Source organism: Patagioenas fasciata, chromosome 4, assembly GCF_037038585.1.
Source record: "Patagioenas fasciata isolate bPatFas1 chromosome 4, bPatFas1.hap1, whole genome shotgun sequence".
Taxonomy (NCBI): Eukaryota; Metazoa; Chordata; class Aves; order Columbiformes; family Columbidae; genus Patagioenas; species Patagioenas fasciata.
In genome coordinates this window covers 14302835-14327394 of record NC_092523.1, presented here as the reverse complement: position 1 = coordinate 14327394, position 24560 = coordinate 14302835, and the positions used below count along the sequence as shown (strand labels likewise).

At 40.4% G+C, this 24560-nt stretch overlaps 2 protein-coding genes across 3 annotated transcripts in view; one reads left to right on the top strand and one right to left on the bottom strand.

Moving 5' to 3' along the window:
* Positions 1 to 4824: 4824 nt before the first annotated feature.
* CYTL1 (cytokine like 1) lies at positions 4825 to 7329 on the bottom strand. The gene is made up of 4 exons (XM_065837629.2): positions 6959 to 7329; positions 6808 to 6852; positions 5644 to 5772; positions 4825 to 5478 (listed from the first exon to the last, which is right to left on the bottom strand). The coding sequence occupies exons 1-4, from the start codon at positions 7100 to 7102 to the stop codon at positions 5395 to 5397; spliced, it is 402 nt and encodes a 133-aa protein (XP_065693701.1). The 5' UTR covers positions 7103 to 7329; the 3' UTR covers positions 4825 to 5394.
* STK32B (serine/threonine kinase 32B) overlaps positions 5641 to 24560 on the top strand; it is a 197972-nt gene continuing 179052 nt past the window's right edge. Inside the window, exon 1 of one of the 2 annotated variants that reach the window (XM_071808572.1) lies at positions 5641 to 5792. Coding sequence is in view for 1 of the 2 variants with exons in the window: in XM_071808571.1 (XP_071664672.1) it covers positions 18175 to 18181 (7 nt within the window). In the remaining variant the exon portion in view is untranslated. Of the gene's footprint in view, positions 5793 to 18011; positions 18182 to 24560 lie in introns of those variants that run through there. The other variant, XM_071808571.1, reaches the window with a different exon arrangement.

The window sequence follows — 24560 nt, the reverse complement described above, 5'->3', positions numbered from 1 at the left end:
CTGACCTCTGTGTCCTGATCAAGGAAAATTTCTTTATAAACAGCCTGCTTTACAAACTCACATCTTCTGCCTGTCCAGTTGTCTTAAGAAAGCAGTAACAGACAAGCACTTATTTGACCTCAGAGAACTCACATTGGAGAAAAATAACTTAAATTCTGGAACTGCAGAGAAAGCTTCCTCTGTATGAAACAGTGGAAAACAAACAAGTGAAAAAAGTTACAATCTCCAAATAACATTATTTCCCTTTCGAGGTCATTATAAGTGTTTCTGTCTGACCTTGGTTTACCAAAAATTACATTCTTGCTTCCCTTTCTCACTCAATAGTAATAACACCTTTCTGGCTCATTTACCTGGTACTTATCTTATGGGAAAGTCATATAGAAACTGGGCAGGTTTGAGGTCTGCTCCCTGGACTACTTCAGGGTCTGTGTTTTAATTCAGTAATGATGTGAAATGTGTTAACAGTCTGCAAAGCACGTCTTTTCTCCCAGGAGAACAACTGAATCACCACATTCCCGAATCAGTCTTTTATTTATTTGCTCAGTGTTAGGAACATTTCCAGGTATTGAAACATCCCTGGCTATACTTGGAAATTCTTATAACAGTTTTGCGTACAGTGTTGACCTGGGGCAGATGCCACTATTCCAAACAAGTTTTAGATGTAGGTATGGACCGGAGACCATTGCCAAAAGGCAACCTGGCCACAGCCACCCTGGTCAGGAGGGCAAGTGTTTAGTAGTTAGGACATGAACTGTTTCATGTCAGAATGTGCCAGAGAAAGGTACAAAGATATTTAATGTAGGGGTCTAAAAGTAACCTTGTATCCTCAGTCCTGCCACATCTTGACACTGGCAGGATTTGACAGCCTGGGAGCTGGGACAGTGTCCTGGGAAGCAGGAGGTGTGGATCACTTTGTGGAGTCCATATGAATTTAAAAAATGTGATTCTTCATTGCACAGAGTATTCAAAAACTGACACTGACTCCAGTAGGCTTTATAACTACCTGTACAGTGAATGGAGATGCCATTGTACTTCAATTGTATTTCAGTATCTGTTGCTTTGTGTTGTTGGTGTGTTTTTTTTGTTTTGTTTTGTTTCCTCTCAAACATTTTCTTCATTATAGAGTAGTGAGGCCAACTTGTAGTTTAGCTTTCTACATTCATCTTAAAATTTAAATTAAGAAGTCTAACAATGTCTCAAGATTCGTGGAGATGATTTTTTATTTGTAATCCACTATTATCAGGACATTATTGATTAATCTTTCTTTCTACACTACTTGACATTGATAAGACCTTAGGTGGATGTCCATATTTAACTTCGAGCACTGTGCTTCAAAAAGGAACCAAGTGGATTGAGCTAGAAGAAAGGCAACAAGAAGGGTCATGTTTTCTAGACCTCTGATCAATGAAGAAAGATTGAGAGAACTGGATTTGTAGAGTGGGGAGAGAGCCAAAAGTCTTCAAATGTACTAACATCTGCTGCAAAGACAAAAAAGAACAATCTAGTCCCCATTTATTTGCTGAAAGCAATGGGCTTAAATTTTGGGAGGGCAAATTGAGTACCATGTAAAACTTTGTTACAAAAGGAGAGTCTGGAATGGATTGATTTGAACTGCTGTGGGCTTTCTAGCATCAACTTTTTCTTAAAATTTTTCAGGTGAACTGCCATCAGGAATGACCTAGGATAGCCAGGCTAGTCTTGGGCTCACAGGATGTATTAGGAGGTCTTGAATTTCTTTCTTGTTCTATGACTCTAGTTTTTTTTCTTCTGTAAGGTTTGAATATTAATGAAGTAATGTCAATATATTTCAATCTATTGCAGAACACCTTTGGAGAGGTTTCTCTGTCATGCCCATGTCTGTTTGGCTTCAAAATACTCTTACCTGTCTGTACACATCCTCTTTACAGACATGTGAACACAAAATAAGATTTCAGGGTATATACGTATGTATTTATCTGTCTTCCAAAGATAGATATTTTAGTTGTTTTTCTGTTCATTGCTATATTATTTGTCTGAGGATACACACTTACCCTATGCTGAGGAAACAGAAACTGTGAAAAATCTTATCATAATGAGATCATGGCCTTCCTTTGGACATTGTTTCTGAATTTTGAGATAGCTACCAACAGCTCCCTTGTGGACTGTTTTTTTTTTTCACTCCGTTAGGTTAATAGTAAAATCTTGAGTGGCACGGGGTTCCTGACCAGAGAAACACTAAAAGAAAAGTATTAATCTAAAAATTTGCACAAATAAAGTTGGTGGAGCTTATCCATTGTAATTTTCACTTGCATTGCTGTACACTCAGAAATATTTTAATATGGAAAAAATTGCTGGTTTATTTACATTGGTTAAACACTTTAAGGTAACTGGACTGAGTACAGTTTCTTAATTATATGCTTTTAGTAATATTCTCCACTAATTAGGCAAGATGCCAGTTGACAGATTACAACAAATATGTCTTTCTTAATCCCTTCACAGGCTCCCTCTTGGCTGGGGCCCTAATGAGCATAGGCGGTCGTGTTGCAGGAATAAATGCTCGGCTGTGTGGATGGCTCCACTCCTTCCTTAAATACCTGATAGAATGGTAAATTATAAAGTTAGTAAACTTACTGTCTTACTGAAAGAAATGAATGATTTCTTGTCAGACAACATGTGGATTTTATATATATATACGGACTATGGCAACCTGGAAAAAGATGCTGTTCATAAAAAGGGTTCATCTAATCACAAATCTCATTAAGATAGTCTGAGTGACAGCAGGTTACTGTGAACTGAAAGAGTATAGCTTAGTTTTCAGCAGACTTTCCATGAAATGTGACAGACAAGATGTGAAGGCAGTTGCAGCATAAACCACAGGGAATACACTCGGTTTAAAATCGCACCAGTGACCAGACAAATCTGATTCTGGGAATAAAATATGCAGCATCTACAAATGGAGGATAGGCTTTTAAAGTCCATTCAAGCATGTACAGTCCCCAAAGCATCTACTTGCTTTTCTCAGCTTCTACAGGAGTAGGATGTAACAGTACCAAACTGAGCTGTTGGTGAGTAACCATGCTAAGAGTGTATTGCAGACAGTGTGTCCTTGTCAGTCATGAAAAGGCTAAAGTTACTAACTAAAAAAATGCAAATAAAGTAATGATTTGTATTCTATTTCCAATTCCAAAGACATCTTGCAACAAATTTTGTCCCAGAGAAATTAGGCTACATGTAGTCAGCCTACAGCAGGAGAAATATATTTAGAAGGTCGTTGAAAGAATGGGAACTTTATGGGAGAAATCTGGACTTAGGATCATGAGTTCTATCAAAATGGTCTAGGGAAGGCTTGTTTACTTCAACAAAGCAGGAGTTATAAGAAGATCCATGCAAAAATCCTCATAAAAAACTCAATTTCAGAAAATGTGTGCCCATGCATCAAGAAAGAAACAGGGCCAGAAGTGCCATGCACTTCTGCACAGTCTGCACAGACTTTAACCAAAGTCCAGTTGTAGGGATGCAGCTGAGTGGGCTTCTGTGGGAAAGAAAATGCATCTTGCTCTGCAGTTTGCTTGCCAAGTCACAAAACAAACTTTACAATGGGTTTGTGTTTAAAACACATGACACCTGGAGATAGAAAAAAGAGCAAAAAATTAACAGGTTCAGCTGCCAGCTTCCAAGCAGGTTCTGGGTTAGCTCTGCAAATGCCATGACCCGTCATGACCATACCATACTTTCTTTTAAGGTACGTCTACAGTTTTCTTTGTATAAAGGTATGAATAGTAGGGGCTGTGGTGTGGTTTTGGTACTTGTATGGAAGTGTTTAGACCTTGATATCATCCCAGTGCTATATGTTTACCAGGTGGTGGCTGAGCCTCTGGTTAGTGGGAGGAAAAACTTGAATGTAGAGTCTGACAGCAAATGGTTCAACTTCACTTGCATTTCTCCTTGAGCCAGGGAGCTACCAGTGCTTACACACTTCCTGTGTGGTTATCAGGCTCCCTGCCAGCATGCTAGTAGGTGCCCTCATTCCAGAATATAGTTGCTGCTGGAGGAGCTGGCCTTGGGTATGTTCAGGTGATGCAGAAAATATAGTACATTTTTTTCCTTTGAATTAATGTTATGATTCACTTACTTCCATAACGGTTGTCAGTCAGTGTGGTTGATACCTTCAGATATTCACTGGAATGGGAGGGTGATAGAGAAACTGTGATTGTCATTTAATCCCGTGATTATAGAAGATGGGTTTTTTATAAAACATGGTGAGACCACTGAACAAGTCACCAGAATTGGCTGTGCTGCAGATGAACAACCAGTGAATACTGTATAGGAGAGGGAGGAGCAACTTGTACAGAGGGAAGGAAGGGACTTCAGGGTAATAGCAGCTACTTCCAAGGATATGGGGAAGATCCTTTCTTTCTCGGCACCAAAGAGCTGCAAGGTGTGAAAGTCTCATGTCCTGCAGATGCTGAAGGGACCAATGACTCTGCAACTATTTTCTGGAAATTTTGTTAATCTCGATAGCTCAGTGTATGGGCTATTTCTTAGGAACACAATAATCTGTCCAAACATTTAATAGGCTTTCTGAGCCACTGCCTCACAGTTTACATTCTCACACCAAAGAAACGGTATTTTTTTAAAATCCACTAATTTTGTCAAAGAAATTCTCCCAGTAGAAACTTATATATTGTCAAATCATGCACACACACAGCAAAGTTTGCATTGCTACGGAAACAAAGCTAAATATGGTTTCTACGGTGAAAACAATCTGCAAGTGTCTGTGAAAAGTAAGTTTGTAAGAATAACACCTTTTGGGTTGATCTTGAAAGACATGATGTAACACAAGCATTTTGGATAAGAAGGTTGTTTTATTTAGTTTTCCACAGAGACAGGTTACTTTCACCTCTGTTCTTATAAGTCTGACATAAAGAACTATCAGCACACATACATGAGCTATGAAGAGAGACATCTGCCAGTACAGAGTTACACTTCTTTCATCAAACACTTCAAGAAAAACCAATGTGTTTCCTTCCAAGCCCATCTAATTAAAGAATAACTGCTAAGTCAGGATGAAATATCGATCATAATGTATTTTCTTTATATGAATCTAGATAGTCACAAAAGAGTAAAAAAAAAAAAAATCTAATATCTAATGTTTAAACAAAACATACTTCATACATACCTTGCCAAATGAAAAAAATGCTCTCTAACCGTAATTTTCCTAGCAGCTCAGTAGGTATGCAAGGCATGCAGTTCATTTCCTGCCACAGCAGAGAAAAATGAGTAGGTCTGAGATAATATTGCTAGTGTGCTTGAAAAAGATCTTAGTTGTTAACATTGTAGTTGACTGTGGATACATATTTTGACTGTTCGTCTCTTTGAAAATTTTCCAGGTACAACTTTTGGGTTGACTCCATTTTAGCTCTCAATGATGGAGGGCTCAATGGGAGGCAGAACAGGATTTTCCAGAGCACTACAGTCATCAGTGAGGAACACCAAGTCCTGGAGAAACAAAGGAGAAGGCTAACAGTTATAAGGAGGAAAGCAGAAGATAGCACCATGTTGAGAATCTGAGGCCCTGATCCAGTTTCACTCATCAGGAGATAGGGTGGAGACAGAGTGGACTAAAAGCAGAGACTATGTCCCTGTTGGTGCATCTTGACCTACCCTTCTGCAGTAGGAGATCATGATGGTGTACAAGCTCCGGGCTTTTTCCTTCAGCTCACTCACTTCAAGCACTCTCTCACATCTGGGGTAAGCCACAAAATCACGGAGTTTTGCCAACACACAGTAATTCTGCAAAGCATGCGAAAGAGGTAAGTGTAACCCTGCACAAACACAGATTTATGTTTCTCGTCCACCACTTACAAAATTCTTACTGCCTCTGTGGGAACCTTGAATTCCTACTTCTATGCATGTGTAATCTATGTAACCTTCAGTTAGGAAAATTCACCATCAGTACTTCATAACGAAGATATTTGGTCCAAATAAGTGCTTGGAAAAGTGCAGAGACAAGTTTTCATTTGCCAGCTTATTTCTTACATGCTTTAGGAAATAGCAGTGCCAATACAATCAAATCTGTTACTCTAGTTGGTGGAGTTACCTACAAAATAGTTGCACTGTTCCTCTGTTCCTATACAATAGGTAATTCTGTGAACACCAGGCAAATTTTTTTTCAGAGTAATTGTTCTGGAGGGTCCTGACTTGCAAGACTTGATGGTGTAGTTGCCTCTGACAAAATGTGTGAGACATCTCTTGGTTTGCGTGATATTTTCTGCTTTTTAGTTACTCAGTTGAGCACTGGGAACAGAAGCAAAATATGTTGGATATCCCAGGGCAGAACACTATGACCTAAACAATGTGTGCAGGAGGCTATTTCATCTTTGCTGGGAGATAACTACTGCTGTCTTTTCTCAGTATCACACTTCCATATCCTCAGGCATACTCTTCCTTTCTGGATTCGACAAGTGGTTATTTAAAACAGGAAAAACCAGCAAGGTATTCCTGTACTTTGTATTAAAACTGCAGTGCCAGAAGCCACTCATGATATAAAATGAAGTAGAATAATAAGTAAAGAAACTTCCTCCTGCATTTCTGCTTTTAAACTATTATTAAACTCTCATTGTACACATCTAACTTCTGAAAAACCTCTGTCACAATAAATTAAATTGTAATCACTTCAAAATATTGATTTCCTCATTTTTGATTTTTTAAATAAGTAAAATCTCAGAAGATCCATAGGGATTTTATTAAGGCTCAAAATAGGATTTGTATCTCTTTCCATTAGCTGCTTTTACTGTAGAGCAGTAAGAAAGAAGTGTGAAAACTTACATGTATGTCCAAGTACAGGCTGGGCAGCATCTCCACACATGAGTCCTGCAGGAAAGAAGAAAGACCCATTGCAATTTTGTTTAGAGATAAACTTTTGTCAAAAGCAAGCAACTTGCAGCATCTTTGCAGGAGCAGTTTTAGGTAGACTCACCACAGCTTTGGATGTCTGTAACTCCTTAAAGGACTCCGTGATTTCTTTGCTCAGAGACAACACCCTCGAATAACAAGTTGGAGGGGCTGCGTTGGCTATCAGGGCAGCAGAGAGCAGAGCAATCAGGCTCAGCAGCATCTTCATTGTGGGGAACTTGCCAAAAGGAGGAGAAAGGGAGGAAAAAAATCAGTTAGTGGTTAGGCAGCTACTGGTGAGCATCAACGAGTAAGTTTGACAAGTCAGCCCCAAAATAAATAGTCTCCTTCATCAATGGGAAAAAAAAAATAAAGTGTAGGGGTGGTCCGAGCAGCAGCTTGCTGCTGTTTTAAATTTCCTGCCAACCTATGAGGCAGAGCTGCTGGCGCTTTCCTGCCCAGGGCAGGGAAAGGAGGGAGTGAGTGTAACAAAAACAAACGCTGCTGGTCCTTTTCATTCCAGAAGGAAAACTACCTGGTGAGCATCTAAAGCAACAGAAATATGTGTAAGAAACAGCACAGGGTTGTCAGAAGGTCATAGACCTGATCCTGTATCTGTTTTGGCACATATGCCTCTTTCTTGAGAACATAATGCACAGCTGTGGGACTGCATAGACTGCAGACAGAGGGGTGTCCTTCCAGGACTGGTGTCATATGTTGGCAGTATTGATCAGACTTGCTTATCACTCTTAGCAGGTATGAAAGATTACCGCTGTAAAGTAAACCTCCCAGGTCCAGAGTAATTTTCTCTTTTCAACTTATGCAGATGCTCATAATTTCTGAATCAAAACAATAGTGCTTATTATGGCTGCTTGGGGACACCTGTGTTTTTACACATTAATGGTCTCAAACAGAATGCATACATCTCTATATGGCTGTCATAAATGTATAAAAACCATTTTGCTTTCTGAGTTGAATTTATGAGACTCTGTTGTTTTATTAGATACCAGACAGAGCTGAGAAAACCAGCTGCTGGGATGCAGGCATGAGGCTGAACATATGCTGTTCTTACATGTTAATTGTTCTGTGTAATAGAGGTACCCTTGAAGGAAGAACTGGTTATTTCACAAGGTATTCCTTCCCCACCAAAAAACCCCTGCACACCACCTTTCAGATTCAGATTGTAGCTAGGTATTAACCAAAATAATAAAGTATCTGATGATGTACTGCAATGTCCTGGCATTGAAATAGGCCAGGAAGGTTCATCTGAAGGTAGGAGAAGGGGAAATCACTGAACACCTATACAAGAAAGTGGCTTCTCCCCAGCCATTTTAGAGAGAAAATCAGAGTCTTGAAAACTAGCTTTGAGGAAAAGGAAGCATTTATGTGTTGCAGAGGACTCTGACTTAAATCCACCAAAACATCTGGAGAAAACAAGGAAAGAGAGCTTCATACTACTTCATACTACTACTTGGAATACAATTATTTGCTTTCATAAAGAATGATTGGTTTAGTAACATTAAGTGCTCCTGAAGATTAAACTGGTAGATGCTTGGACAGGAAAGAAAAGTTGGCAGTCCTGGCTCTGGGGAATTTAGGACTGGCCTTGCAGAATGGGCTGCTGGGTCTTATCTGCAGGAAAGGGAGTTGCCTAGACAAGTGAATTGAAGAGGAAAGGAAACCTTCTGAGATGGCCCCAAGCAGCTGGATCAAAGGTTTAAACACAGCTACCTACTGGCTGTCCAAGGAAAGGATGCTGTGAGCCTTGCCAGTAAAGAAACAGACTCTTAATCACCATCTCATTACTGTAAAGAGTAGCTGTTGGTAGGAGTGAAATATTATCCTTCTATCACAGTCTTGTTTGGCAAACTGCTAAAATGTGGTTACTTTGTCACAAAAGCAGTCTTCTGAACAGCTTAAATGGTTTCCCAGTACAAGAAGTCAGCAATCCAGCTCCTGCTAAGGATGTCTTCAAAATGAAGCTTCTTTTTTTTTAAAATGCAAGCAACATTCTCTTTTTTTGTGTGTGTTTTACCTATATTAAGCCTACAGTAATTTCAATCTGCAAATACTATGGATCATGTTCTAAAAGATAGTTAGATGTCAAAATGGCTGTGACACATGTGACCTCATGGTGACTCTGACATGAAACACCAGCAAAACAATGTCCTGTGTCCTGGCCATATTCAGGCAGCTGAAAGCTATTTAAAAATCTGTCTTTAGGAGAATGTTGAAGGTGTCAACACTGATTTGGAATGACATTATGAACTTTGGTTGCCTAGGGCCAGAGAAGCATGTGTGAAACTTCCTATGGCCTAATGCAATCCCGTCTCCCAGGCCAGGGTGCAAGCCCCATGACACAGGAACCTCACCTGGTGGCATGTTTCAGAGAACCTGGAATAAGTGCTGAATACCACCTATTGCAGTCACAGCCCTCAGCTCTGAGAAGGCATTCAGAAGAGGAAATGCTCAGCACTTGCATAACACTGAGGGCTTATGATCTTTGCCCCAAAATTGGGAGACCTGGAATTAATTTCTTTCCCAGTTTCTGAAGGTGCAGGGTGCTGGGTTGTGTGGCCATGTTCTGAGGTAGTGACAAAGGGAAGGGGGGAGGAAAGGACTGGCACCCGCTGTTCATGTCTCTGCACTTGAAGTCTGCATGACCCCACACTTATATCCTGCAGAACCATGAGTCTTATCTGAAGAGGTGAGATTTGCTCTGTCCCACAAACTTGCAGAGATGTTTTGCCACTGACAGGCAGGGAAATGATCCACACCTCGGGTTTATTCCACAGAACAGGGAAACGCAATGACTTACTGAGCTGCCAAGCTGTTCGTGACCCAGATGGCAAAGCAAGGCAGGATCCAGGCCTCGCCAAACATTTAAACAAATTTTAAAAAAATGTCTCTCTGCTTTGTGAATGGGCAAAATTGCTGAAGTAAATTGCTCTGAAGTTTTTGCTCAGTTGCAGTATTCCTGCCTTGTGGTTTCTCTCTGATTCCATATAAACCAACTCAAGGAAAGCCACCTGTGATGGATGTCTACTCAAATAGTTAAAAAAATGAGCTACTCTCAGAAATGCTCTGCACTTTTTTTTTTCTTGTTTTGGGAAAAAAAAAAAAAAAGGAAGGACCAGAGTTTCATTTCCTCACCTAAATCTCCTCCCTGGGCCAGATTACATGCATAGTTGACTCTGACCCAGATGAATACTACCTCATCAGCACTTCTTCACATCTCAGCATGCAGAGTATACAACTCAGTTCAAAAAAGACAAATACTTTACTCTCGGTTGTTTTCTGTTTGTAGCTCATCAGCAAGATTAGCCTTGAGCTCTGAACACATTCAATGTATGGTTGTGATATGAGCAAATAACTTCTTTTTCTCTGAGAAGCTCACTGGTGACTTCAGGAGAACTTGCTAGTAACACCAGGCACTCAGAGTCCTTCCAGTCTGCGGCAGCTGGCACAACTCTGAACCAGATGCACAGTTACCAAAGCCCTTGAAACCCCAAACTCTCTTTTCACTGGCTGTTTTTGTCCAATGACTTATGCAAAGCCACTTATTAATTCTGGTGCATACCCTGCCTTGGGCAGAGAAGGTCTTTAACAGGGAGAAACAAGCAGTTCTTCACAAAGGCTAATAGCATCTTAGAGGCAATATTCAAAATGGACATGGAAATAGTCTTTAGAACTGGAGGAATGGAAGGGGCAAAGATCAAATTAGTTAAAGTCAAAAGTCGCCTAAGGATTGCCTCTATGGAGAAGCTGCTATTTACAGCCTTTCCAGACTGTGGGACAATGCTCAGGCTAGCATTAGAAGGGAGCACAGCAGAAGTCAATCAATATTACCATATTTGTGATGATCACTGCAACATGGACATCTCCACCACAGACACATCTTTACCATACTCTGCAATTCAGTGAGAATATGACTGGCTCAGAACACATACTCTGAGTTTTGCATCAAATCTTGAAGCTGATGATGTCACTACTGCCCTAAGTGCTATTTATAGTGCATTTATTTACTCTTTTATAAGGAATATTCCACAGCAAAAGCAGACACATGGGCTGAGAAGAAAATAAGAAGATTATCATGACATAACTGTGTATATATATTTAAAAATATTTTTGAGTTATGTTGTCCTTTTGCTTCTAAGTTACTGAAAATTAAAACAATAATATTTTTCTAAAAGTCAAAGGACTCACTATGCAGGCAGAAATTCCTCCCATGTTTGAACAGTCTACTAGGGCCTCCACCAACTTTTGACAAAAGTCCTTTCAAGTTACTGACTTCCTAATACCAAAATCCACTCGTTTAATGAAAATATTTATTTTAAAGTACTTGGGGGCTGCTATGAGACACCTCATGAAATGAGCTTCTGATTATATTGAAAAATAGGAAAAGTGAAATGCACTTTACAGAGAAAGCCCTGTGTATTTAAGACGCAATTCAGCGTCCTGTGAGTCAGCTGACTGTTGTGGCAAAGGTGCTTCTACTTCCTTCAGATTAGAGCTGAACTGCCCTGCAAGCTTCAATTCCAGCACAAAAGAGGTGTTCACAGGCTTTTTGGAAACCTTGGCTTTTTGGTTAAAGTCTTGTCTGGTTGTTTTTCCACATTCTGCAACAGTGAGTGGACTTCGTTGAGCCTTTTTGTAGATATCAGCACTGAATTTTGGGATAGGGTTTGTACAGTCTCACACATTGCCCTGGGTTTTGGAGGAGCTGGTACACAATGCTGCCAGCTGCCCCAGTACAGAAGGGAAACCAGGTACAGCAGCATGGTGTGCCTGCGTTTTAAGATGGGTTAATCCAACATGTCTCCTCTTTCACACTAGCAATACATTTCTGTTGGTGATCTGCACAGCTTGGCCAAGCCATGGACAATAGACAAGGTAGGCATGACCTGTCACAAGCCTGGTGTTGCAATGCTATGTCCTTGTGAGAGTTAAGGAAGAGTACTCTTTGCTTACTCAGTGGTATGGGCTTCTTTTTTTCTACAATGCTGTTGTTATTTTGAAAGATTTACATATATATTGAGGAAACAGATGTTGCTGCTCAAAAGCCTGTCCTTAGATAAAATGGTTATTGAAGCAACTAAGCCATCTGGGTCAGAAAAATTAATGAGATGTTCTGAAATCTGGAGGTCTTGCCAGCACAAACCTGGCACTGGGCACTTTCCCTGTGGGAAAACATGTGGAAATGGGGAATCCTGTGGTCCAGGACAGAGACAGGACAGCCCAGCATGGCTGAGGAACAAGAATAATTTTCTTGTGCTGCCTCAAATCAGTGACTGAATTGTGGACACTTGCTTTGCTTACCAGCCCTCTCCAGCGGTGATGTGCCCAACCTGCCTTTGCAGTGGGACAGCAGGCTTGGGCAGCAGGCTCCTGAGACCCATGGGGTATGTGGGGCTCAGCATGATGGCAGCGTTCAGGTTGGCTCAGAGATGTCCACACGAGTGTCTGTTATTGTGGTGCAGGCGTACACTGACTTGTCTGTGTCCTGGCTGCTGCCAGTATAATGGGGATAATGGCATTTCCCAGGGACACTGTGGGAACGCAGCCATCAACACCAGGGAGACGGGAGATTACGCGGTTTTAGCCCTGTCAGTGACACTCTTTTCAGTGACTGTAAGGCTTATTGATTCAAGTAATGCAGGATTTAGAGTCTTAAGCCTTCACTACCCTGCTAAGAAAAAGGCAATTTTACCTCAGAGTAACTCACAGACCTCTCCAATGAAATAACAGCGAAGCTTTCAGTCTGAATCCCTGGCTGGGCATGGCCTCAAGCAGAGCTGCCTCCTTTCCTCCCAGTAGCACACAAGTGCTTTGTTTGCCTTATGTCTGGGCTTCAAGACCACTCACGTGCGTGAGTTACCTTAAGGTAATACCATTCTTTATTAACACTGAAATCAGGGCCTCAATAGCAGGGTTTTGGGGACAGAGCCTTGTTCAGGTTTAAAGCAGTGCTCAGCGGTAAAAGCAAATTATTTACGCTTTCCTGCCCTCCTCTTGCCCTCCCTCCCCATCTCTCTCTACATGCCCATGCAAATGTTGCTGATAGCTCTAGGTCTTACTATTGCTGGTCAGATTCCCAACCTCCCTAATTACTCTCACGATGAAAAATGACATCAGACAGCAAGGAATGCATCAGAAGTGATACAAGTAAATAAATTCATCTAATAAATTTGTCCCCGATACAAGCCCACTGTGGAATTCAAGGGCTAAAAAAAACCAAGGACTGAGTTACCTCCTCTCAGAGGCTGTCCCTCCAAGGAGCTTGTGTCTATGCTGTGGTTAATCTTCAAGGAGACAGTGACTTAATTTTCTAGGACTGGTATTCCCACACCTTTCAAAAGCATGATATCAGTAAGAGAAAATAAATGCATGATACTGGAAGTGCAGCTCAGTATAACAACCCATTCCAAGCGAAACATCATGTCTCCACAGTTCTACTTTCTTTTCTGTACACTGTTTTTCATGTTTTATATTTACGCATAATGGAAGAAATCCTCTATCACTGAAATCAGTGACAGAAGATCCACAGATTCACATTCTTACTCCAGGTTAAAACTTGTGTTCAGTTCATTTGCCTTAGTAGCACAAAAGCCCCGAAGCCAAAGCAAGAGTGAATCAGATGCATTATTTCTTGTTTCTCAGAGAGACCATTGTCTTTCTGAGTCCTGTCTGTGGGAGACACAACACAGGTTCAAAGCTGTCTTTGCCAGTGCCCTAAAACCAGACCGTGTGACAAATATGTTGTACCAGGTGTAAGTACTCCTCTACAGATCGAAACTGTATAAAATAGAGTGGAATAGTTGATGATCTGCTCTCTTAGGTAAAATCCAGAATTGATTAAGACAAGTGGAGTTTCGTTCTGTTTAAGAAAATAAATAATCTTAATCATTACAGTTTTCTTCTGTCAACTTGCCTTGAGATAAAGAAAAAATAAATATATCTCAGAAACTGGTGTCAATACCAGACTGTGTTTCAGACATAATTGTCATTCAAACTGGAATTTCATTTTTTATTTCAACTTTTCTGTTTTAAGTCCTTTTGATAAAAATAAAAAGGGAAAAATAATCTCCTTCTGCTTCTGAACCACATGTAATGAATTCCCAGATAACCAAGCATCCTTAAAAGTGTGGGTTTAGTTTGTGTTTGTTTAATTCAGGTGACTAAGAAAGGAATTAGTTGAAGATATGTGAAATGTAGCAGCATATGTGCATGGTATAATTGATGTCTCTCTATGGTAGATGGACCACAGCTTGCATCAGGGTCTTGTCTACACCAGGACGTTGCCCTGCTATCCCAGCAGAGGCAGAGCTGAGGCAGTGTTGCCCTCATCCATCTGGCTAGTTGCAGGCAGCTTTCAACAGGTAGTTTTGAGAAGGTCTGCAAGGATGAGGTGCCAAACAGCCCCTCTCCTGCCTGCACGGCTGGTTCTCAGGTGGCTTCCTGGAGAGCACCCAGTGGTGCATTAACCCAGCCCACCTTGGCATGGGGGGCTCAGGGCAGCTGGTGCAAGGCCAGGGATGGGTATTCATGGTCACTGGCTGGATGAAAGGTGAGACAGACCCAAGGTTGGCTTGGGTGACTTTCTCAGCAAGTATGTCTACTTACTCTCATGGTTTTAGAAAGTTTCATTTTACCCTTGTAGAGAAATAATGATACAAAACTGACATAAGATTACAGTTGAGTAATGTACTGAGGAAAGTGCTGAGAGATGGCATGAAGATAAATATTTTGAGTGAAGAATCACCCCAGTTGCTGTGTTATACCTTTCATGTTTAGAACAAGGCAAGGTCTTTAACGTCTATACTTTTAATTTTGGACCATTAAGCTAATTTCCATTAGAAGACTAATCAATTAACATTTATTTTCCTCCTTTCTATTTGGCTGCAGCTTTTCTTGTTTTGTTTTGTTTGTTTGTTTGTTTGATGTTTTAGAAGTGTTGTGGCTGGGGAGGTGAGAACTTGGCTTGATTTAAAATGCAAATGCAATTCTATCAATCTTCGTCTCTGCTACTCGGCTGCCTGGGCATTTTAAGGGCATATAGTGAAAAGGAAACTCTGACTGCTAAAGAAAAGCCAGCCCCCTGCTGTTCCTGTTCATATTTATTTCACAATCAGCCCATTGAAATGGTGTGATTCACACTCTGATGCTGTCGTTGACTAGCTGGCAAAGTCACTGGTGAATTTAAAGAAGTTTCCCAAGCTGAAAACCAGGCAAACCGCATTTGGGGCAAAAAGCAATCTTATCAGCAATGAGAGCTAGTGAGTCACTGTAGTGATCTCTCTTGCTGAGAGCTGAGGCCATCCTTGCAAATGAGCAGCTCTCCTGAAATAAGAAGCCAGCTTCAAAAAACTGTGAGAAGTGTGTTGCTTTTGAAATGTAAAGTGTCTGACTGATATACGTATACAAAGAGTACACAAGAGTAAAGTCATGCTAAAGTTTGCAGAGGCAATTTAAATGTTCTTTGTTAAAACATTGTTCCTCAAACAAATAGCCTCCAAAGGGTAAAAGCATGTGTGAGTGCAAAGGAGTGAAAGAGGCTACCCAATTCCCCAGTAATCTTGGGTAAATAGTAAAGGAAAAGCCCGTATTTTTAGCTTGAGTTATCTGGAGTTACTATATTCATCACCTACTTTATAATGAAGCAGTTTGTCTTAGTTATATGACTTCCTGGTAACACAAAGATGTATAGGGCCAAAGCATTGTTTTTACTATATTCATCAAGATCTATCTTTGTGAGAAGTATTGTCATATACCTTTCCATTGACACAACTTAAAACCAAAAGTTTAGGAGCTATTATCGACATAGAAGTAAGTCAGAATAGCGTAAATCAATAAGTGAACATCATCAGAGACTGGATTAATGGAAATAATTAAATCCAATAGTATTATGTGTTTGGCTATGAGTTTTGCACAGAATTTCTACTGTAATGAGAGAGCTCATGATATGGCAATGACAGAGGATGCAAAAAAATATGCTAAGTTTATTACTACGTATTTTCTGATTAATCATGAGGCAAATACTAGCCACTAGTCAGAATTGCCATGAAAAAGGTGAGTGTAATGTTAGAATGTGCAGAGGAGTTATAGCTAGCAGGGACAAGGAGATACTGACACTGGGCTAAAAGCAGGGATCTGCTAATCTGCAATATTACATACGCATTTGGCCACTCATGGTTGAGGAGGATGAATTCAGACTGCATGGGGTGCAGAAAGAACAGTGAGAATATTCAGTGATTGGGAGACATGCAACAATGTGGGCATTTTTCTCTTTTACCTCCCTTTACTCATCACCCCAGTTACTTTTCCAACATCTGGGTCCTTCTCCTGCTCTCCTGGCAAAGCCAGCTGTTGGGTCTATGGCTCAGGGCACTCCAGCCCCATCACAGCCTGCCTTATTCACAGTCCATTGTCCCGTAGTTGTCACTGGGAAATTCTGTAATAGGGATGGAAAGGGAGGTGATCCTGTAAACAGTCTCCTGATGCTTGTACATCCCAGTTGCTCGAAATAGAGATCCAGGCACACAAGGATCCAGAACCCAGGCAAACTGGGAACTCTGCTTCTGTGCTGCCCTTTGGAATGGGCACTGCCTTGATTGCTGAGCAGTAGCCATCGCTTTGGCTCATATGAGAACTGAAGCTGAAGAAGCATAGGGCAATGGTCCACAGCTGTCTAGGAGAGAGCCCATAGCTGCCTGAAATAGAGGCTGGAGGCCTCAGTGTACAGCCCAGAGAAGGATATGGTAATACACTGGCCAGAGAAATACAGTTTCTCCACTGGACCCTAGTTTGAATCCAGTATTAAAACTGTGTGTAAGCAGTACTACACAGCTATGTGGTGCTCTCAGAAAGGCTGGGTGTGCTCCTGGGGAATGTGCAAAGCACATGTACAGGCAGCACAGCAACTGCCATGCTATGAACTTCACTCAGAACATCAGACTGTTTTATTCATTAATTGTACAGTAACAAAAAAGGTTGGTATCAACTTTGTTCATGTCAAAAAGACATAGTTTCAATTCTTCCTATTGCATAATTTAGGTACATGAGCTTCTGTAATACAACAATGTGCTGGGCAGAGATGATACCATTGTCTACACCATTCTCCCTCTGACACCAAAGAGAAATGAAACAAATAGAGCCAAAAAAACCTGAAAAACATTCAGGAAAGTATCAAAGTGATCAAAGCAGACTCTCTGATTCTGCTTTACACATACTTTTCAAAGAAGAGTTATATTTCCAAACACAGTGCATCAGTTCTTCATGCCAATAAACCAGCTCTGTTTAGCTTTATACTTTGAGAGGAGTAGGAAAAAAAAATTAGTGAGATATATTTTATAAGCCTTTCTATCAAGTGTTGAACTTGCTAGGAAAAGGCTAAATGTATTTGTTGCTCTCTGAGGATCCTGAGTCCTCACTGAGAGAGAACCAGTGTCAGGTCTGAGCAGCCGTGAAGAGGAATCAGCATTTGCAAGTATAAGGAAGAGCACTGAGATGATATTTTTTTTTTTTTCATCTGTATTTAATACACCTCTTAGTTAACAGAGCAAGCCTCAGGGGAAAAGAGCAACTTACAAAGCATGTGGAACACATTTAAAGAGCAGTTTGGGAAAGGTGCCTGGTCATACTTCTTTTATAGCTAGAAAATATTGATTATTTTCATGTATTTGTCTTCCATTATTTTCGCAAAGAGATAGGCAAGGTTTCAGTGCTCCTGATCTAAATGCACTGGAGTAAAATATTATTTTTTTATGTTATAATTTGACCATTAATGATGTCAAGCATGAAGCTTTTCTTATATCCTGGCAAGATGTACTCTATTTCTCTCTCTGTAAAATCTGATTTTCTTTCTGTGTTGCAGCAACTGTAAAGCACAAGCTGCCCCCAGGGAGGTATTTTGTTTAGCTGTGTGGCCACATTCCTCCAGGAAATACTGAAGCCAAACCACACACACAAATACGCACACACAGGAACTGTGTTAGAAGAATTCAAACCTTGAACAGAAAGCAAAACAGTACTGGCTCTGGAGTCTGAACTTCAGTGCATGATAAATTGTGTTTTTCACATTTTTCTGTGTTTTTACCAGCTGAGGCAGTGAACCAATATAGGCACTTTCCAAAGGCAGAGAACACTGCCCAAGGACAGCTCTATATCCTCTGGCCATGGAAAAGCTAAAACTTGTTTTTCTCACATGCGAGGCAGACATGAGCAGTGGCGATTGTTGCCGTGAGTCAGAATTCACTGCAATGTGAACATCCAGCATGTGAGTCTGGAGGAAAATCACATAAGATGGGAGGTAAGAGAAGACATAGACAGATGTTTACCTTTTTTGTGCATTCTTTTATTTTTGCTTACTGAGGTTGGAGCCATGAAAACAGTCAAGATCTATTTTCTTCTGAGATGGAACCAGATTCTGGCACCTTCTTTGGCACCTAGTATTGGGAACAGGACAAGTGATAGAGTAACGTGATTAAAATTATTGAAGTCTTATCCTTGAGCAGGACTTGGCTTCTGCCCTGAAATGGAGCTGTTGTTACACCAGAGCTGCTCTGAAGTTGAATGACATTCTAGTGCTTTCTTTTTTTAGCTTTCTTTATTTAACACATTTATTTATCTATCTGTCTGTCTGTCTGTCTATCTATCTATCTATCTATCTAATCATCTATCTAATCTACCTACCTACCTACCTACCTACCTACCTACCTACCTACCTACCTACCTACCTATCTTCTTTATTTATTGAGCTTTTATTCATTCAGGTTTTTATTTATGTAACTTTATTTATTTTGTGGGTTCTGACCACAAGAAGGAAAGGCAACAGGGAGTTGTGGGCTGGATGCAAACAGCTCGAATAAGCAAACATGAGGCAAAACCATGAGAGATGCTTTTGCAACCAGCCTCAATGATGGGCATCCCACCTCTGCTGCCCAAGCAAAGTCCCTGAGGATCACAGCCCTTCATGCCAGTGAGCGCAAGCACTGTCCGTTTTGGAGCTCTCCCGTTGCCAACTGTCCCAAGGGGCAGCAGAGCAGAGGAAGAGACAGAAGATGGATGGTATTGTCTTAAGTGGACAAAGAGGCGCAGAGGTGCCAGTATTTGATGGTGGAGTGATAGAGAAAAATGGCTGCACTCAGAGATAAAAGCATCACCAGCATTGCAATGGATTTTGTAGCTCATTTTACTGAAAGGCACTGCTGGGTAGAGATCAAGTTTTTGTAAGTATTTTGGGCAGTGTTGAACATACCATAATTTCTTAGAAAATGATTCTAGTAATTAGAACCCAAACACTTAAAAACTGGAATGAGACAAATATAAATGAGGGTGTTTACTTCCCCTTCAGATTGTTTTGCTGCTTAAGCCAACATTAAACAGTAGGTGTGACAATTATATTCTTGGAATATTTTGAATTAACTTTGGATAAGACTGCTGATGGTGATAGATTCTTCATTTAGAACTGCTGAATAAAAACCTTGAATTTCCAGTGCAATCCATGAAGGAGTTTCAGCTGTTCAGAGATTACCATCTCATGGTGACCTTTTTTATAAAGAAAGCACTTGTTAAAAGGAGAAGATGGTATTCTTCTTGGAGAAAAACCCAAGATCCACATCCAGCAGAACATGTGAATTTAGGCATACCATCGAATTCAGTAAGAGCACTCTTCTATTTGAAACTGTGTGTGCATGTGTGCCTACAGCATACATGGTAAGAAAAATGCCCAGAAAAAATTGTGGACAAATACTTCCATGCAGCTAGCTAGTCCAGTGAGCTGTGCTTTGGTTGACTCTCTGTTGGAGTTTTTACTGCATAATTCAGGATCATCTTTAATAAACCATGTGGCCATAGGTCCTTCTGTCTCACAGTTGCCTTAGGGAGTGTAACTGTTTCTTTTTGTGTGTGTGTGTGTGTTTTGTTGTTGTTGTTTATGCATGTGTTATTGTCTTAATTGCTTTTTTATTTTTTCTTTTGGCTCACAGCCTCCAGCAAGGGAACAGAGTCTACTGTTAATGTAACTTACTGGGGGATGTTTGAAGCACAGAATAAGATGACACTAGATGTGATTATCTACTATGCTGCTGAGAGCTGGAGACTAATTTCTATATGACATATGTTATTATCATTGCTATACAGATTACAGCTTCGGGGGCAAAGTCATAGATCAAGGCTCCCACTGAGCTAGAAGCTGTGCAAACATGTGGTGAAAAGATGATCTCTGGGTCACAGAAGTTTGCTATAATCTCTGCATACTTCTACATTCAATCTACTGCCACTTTTCTGCCAAGATTATTTCCTTACAACCATAAATAACATTGTATTTTCCTTGTCTGGCAATTTCACGCCTTGCTTAGTATTTGTTTCATGAAATCAATAAATGAAAAACATCTGTGTTAATATGGTAGATTCCTTGCTGTTTTGTCTAGTGGCATCAATGAGTCATTCCCACCTGAGACAGCAGATCTAGAAGGTAATGAAATTTCTCTCCAAGACACTCTAACGTTTCTGGTGTTAACCAGTCACACAGGCAGAACACACACATACACCTGGAAAAGCATGTATCTGGTTTGGGTACTGTTGCTGACAGGTTTGGGGTTTTTGCATATATGGGATACTCACACTGGCCAGCTTTTCTTCCAACAGTTCTCTTAGAAGTGCAAATCCTACTTACGGAGTTTATTATATCTAGCAATATTTAGGATGAATAGCACGTTCCCTGTGGCAGTCCTTCTGAACAGTTTGGGTCTAAACTTAAAATTGAATATCTCCTTCTTATTACCACTTTGCTCCCCCGTCCAGAGAAGAGAGAGCTGTCACAGCACCCAAGTGCAGAGCTTGGCTGTCTTGCTCCAGCTCGTGTGTTCAGCTTCAGAAGGCTTCAGCTCAGTTCCTGCAGTGGGTGAGCTGTCATGTTAATGTCCATACTTCTTCAATGGAGGCTCATTTGGTGTTGGACAGACAAGTCTTATGCCAGCCAGTGGACTGTGTGTACCACATGCTTGAGAGATGTTATCTGCTCTGTGGCGGCTTCCATCTTGATGACACTGAGGAATAAAGATGAAATATTGTGAGCTGATGCTTTGCCAAGAGTTAAGCTGAAAAGCCTGAGGACATGGGGAAGCGGGAGAGCATGGAATGAACCAGGGGGGAGCAGTCGTGCTGGTCAATGACCAGCAAGTTGTGCACTGACATGAATAAAGCAAGGAAGAACAAGCTGTATGTTCAATACTGCCTGAAGAAAATATGTTGTCTTTTTGGCAAGAAAGTAAATGATTGCACAAAATGCAGGAAGAGAACACACATCCAGATATGTTTTAAGTATGCACAATGCCACTTCATTAGAATTTATCTATTCAGTAACTGGACATACCACAGCTCTTTCGGTTCAGGTAGTATGTAAATTAAAAAAAAAAAAAGGGGTTAATCATTTCACTATATTTTACTGTGATTTTCGTGATTCTGACAATTTTTTTTTTCCTGTCTAATATTCAATTTCAAAAGCAGTTTTTAAATACCTTTGGTAATTGAGTTATATCCAATGCTTTGGTAACAGGTATCTTGGTGGATACAGTCTTCATACCAGGACGGATATTGCTGGAGACTCAGATTTCACTTGGTCAGTGCAGCATAGGAGAAATATTCTGACTCCTCTGGACATATTACCTTCCAAACAGACTCTGTGGTACCCTTCCTAAGAAAACCAGATGCTTTCTGGTGTATTAATTTTTGGCAGAGAAGTGAAACCAAACTGATTTCGAACTAGTTAAAAAGTCTGATTACCTGCCTTTTTGAAAAAGGGGAGATTTTGAATGCCTTTCTGCTGGATTTCGAGAGATGACATTTTCTAGCATAACCGCTTGTATGGTTGTTGTTGGTGTCTATTTATGTCAGACAAGTGTCCAAGGATCTCAGTGAAGTAGGTACTGTGTAGTTAGTAATCTGAAGAGGAAAAGAAGAGGAACAGAAATGTTGAGCAGAAAGTAAGCGTATTTGTTTGTTCCCAAATTACTGCCATGCCTGTGAGCTATAGTACATCAACATGGGCTGGCATGGTTTGGCCCTTCACACACTTGCTACCACCCTGTTCTCAAGAGGTGACTCAGATGGAAACTGCCAGGACTTCTGCAAAATCCTCCTTTGTGAGCACACTCATAATTACTTTCCTCGCCTGGAACGAGCTCTACTGCCTTACGTGAGAAAAGGTCACTGTTGTGCTTGTAGTAGGAACAGTTTATATAAACAACAAGCTTCACCACCAACATAATTTTACCTTAACATTTTCCCTTCTGTGTTTTTTATCTCCCTCCAAGCGCTGTTGGTCGCTCTATTGAAGATTCCCGTAATTTCAGCAGTAAGCCACAGCAGGCTCCTTTCAATCAACAGCAGCAGCGTCACAGCAAGCAACACCAGTAACACATTTCCCTCTGAGCAAGCACACTCTGACTTCATTCAGGCACACAATTGTGCTCCAAATCCCAAATCACCACCTCCCAGCCCAGCAAGACAAAGGCTGCAAACTGAGTTGAAACAAAACAGATAAGCAAGTTGAAACTTTTTTTTTTTTTTTCCTGCAGGAAAAGAACCCAGTTATTTGTACTTTGCCTACCTGTGGGAACCTTTCCTTTCCATGATCTTGCTGCAGAGTTTCTCCTCTCTGGGCCGAGAGCCCAAGTCCTTTGGGTGGGAAAGATGATCCTTCTTTGACTTGTAGTTGAAAATTTCCTGTGTTTCTCAGGAGATGTGAAGACACTGCAACTTTTGGGAACCTTGGTACCAAATGAAATAGTTTTGAAAAGCTGTCTTCAGTGGTGTTAATCAGATATCTGCTTCAGCGCAACAGAAGCAGGAACCGTGTTTTCTTCAGCTTTATTTATTTAATTTCCAATTCACTATTTGCATCACAACTTTAGCCTCATTTTCCATCTTGAAGGTACAATGGAACTTTTGTTATAGAAAACACACACATAGGCAGAAGAACAGATGCTGCAGGTGGCAGTCACTACTGAGCATTGGCATTTCTTCAGCAATGAGACCATTTGTAAATCACTACTCATAACTGTTTGCTGATAAGCAGAATCATAGAATCATGGAATAGAATCATAGAATACCAGGTTGTAAGGAACCTCAAGGATCATCTGGTCCAACCTTTCCTGATGAAAGCACAGGAGACAATCACCTTTATATGCACCCAAAATGATCCTACCAAAAACTGGTGCCATTTCTAGAGTTTTAGCAGGATTTATAATTGTCTGTGAATGTCACCATTCTCACAAATGAAGTCTAAAGCTATTTTTAAAAATTATCCTTAAAGGGAGGTAAAAATCACAAAATTCATGTAAATATCACACATTACATTGTGTCAGCAGTTGTAGAAAATACTTTCAAACACAGGGGTGTACTATAAGCACAACTGTGAAAGTTACAGTACATCTGAAAAATGTTAAAATCCTGACAATTTTGTCAGCTGTCTCATTTCTGTATCAGAGAAGGTGAAATTGGGCATGAGCCCATTCTGTGTTGGGTGCCTTTGTCCTCTTCTATCCTGGCTGATTCTCTCCTGAGAATTAGAACAACACCAGATACATAAAATGACGAGTCAATACATTTTTATTTATTTAAAAGCTTAATTGTCTTTTAATTATAAAATTATTTTTTAAAATATTTTAAAATGTTAAAATTAAGATGTTAAACAAAAATTATTTAAATGTGAATTTAAACCATTACAGTAGTTTCCTTCCTAAATTAAAATACATCACCACACAGATTTCTCAAAGGAAAACAGTGCTATATTATTTGCATAAAGGAAACAGCAGAATGATGGGGAAATTCTTCCCATAATAAGGACTTAGTTATGGTAGTGTCAAATCAACAGCATTTACAGGGCCGCAAAAACTAGAGATCACAGAAAAACACAGATGTGATGAACAGAACTGATTTTCCACTTCTGCATTGACTAGTCTGTGTGGAAAGAGCTCCTTCCCTTCCTAACCAAGCATGACTATTCTGAACTGGGTGTCCAATTGTACTCTAATAAGAAAAAAATTGCTGCTGTGAATGCATGTTATCCTGCAGGTTTACCTCTGGGAGTCAGGCTCATTTCTCACAGCTGACTGGTTGCTAAGGACAGCTGATGCATATGGCTATAGTCTGCTTATTGTCTGTACTTATGGACTGTATTGAGGACTTCAATAGGATGCTTCTCCTGCTACTTTTATGTATTTTTCTGTTTGAATCATTGCTTGAATGTAGATTGAGATAAGCTGGAGTGTAATTTAGAGCTGAACGCTGAGGTGTTTGTACGTATGGGACTTTTCGTCACCAACTGCTTTTTCCATAACCTATCTTTTGGGATTTTTTTTTTTTCTTCTGAGAAGGAAGAATGAAAGAACAGGTAAATTCTACAATAAACCTAAGGATATGCTGCTTCTTGTCCGTGATACAATGGCAGAATTTTCAGTGGGGGTCAAAAAAAGCATGAGGCTATAGCCTCTTTAGAGGCCAGGCAGTCAGAAGCCTGGAGACATCTCTGCATCTATATTAGCGATTGGTTCAGTGCCATAGGAGCAGATCTGGAATGGGAAAGAGCTGGTGCTGAAGCTGTAAAGTTCACACAACATCTGTTTTGGGGGTTTCGATCAGACTAGCTCTAGTCTGAGCCTATGGGCTGACTGCCCAACAGCAGT

Coding starts and splice junctions, on each gene's coding strand:
- CYTL1 (XM_065837629.2), bottom strand. CDS start 7,102: ATGAAGATGCTGCTGAGCCTGATTGCTCTGCTCTCTGCTGCCCTGATA. Junction 6,853..6,958: donor TACAGACATCCAAAGCTGTG/GTGAGTCTACCT, acceptor TCTTTCCTGCAG/GACTCATGTGTGGAGATGCT. Junction 5,479..5,643: donor TGATCTCCTACTGCAGAAGG/GTAGGTCAAGAT, acceptor TTGTTTCTCCAG/GACTTGGTGTTCCTCACTGA.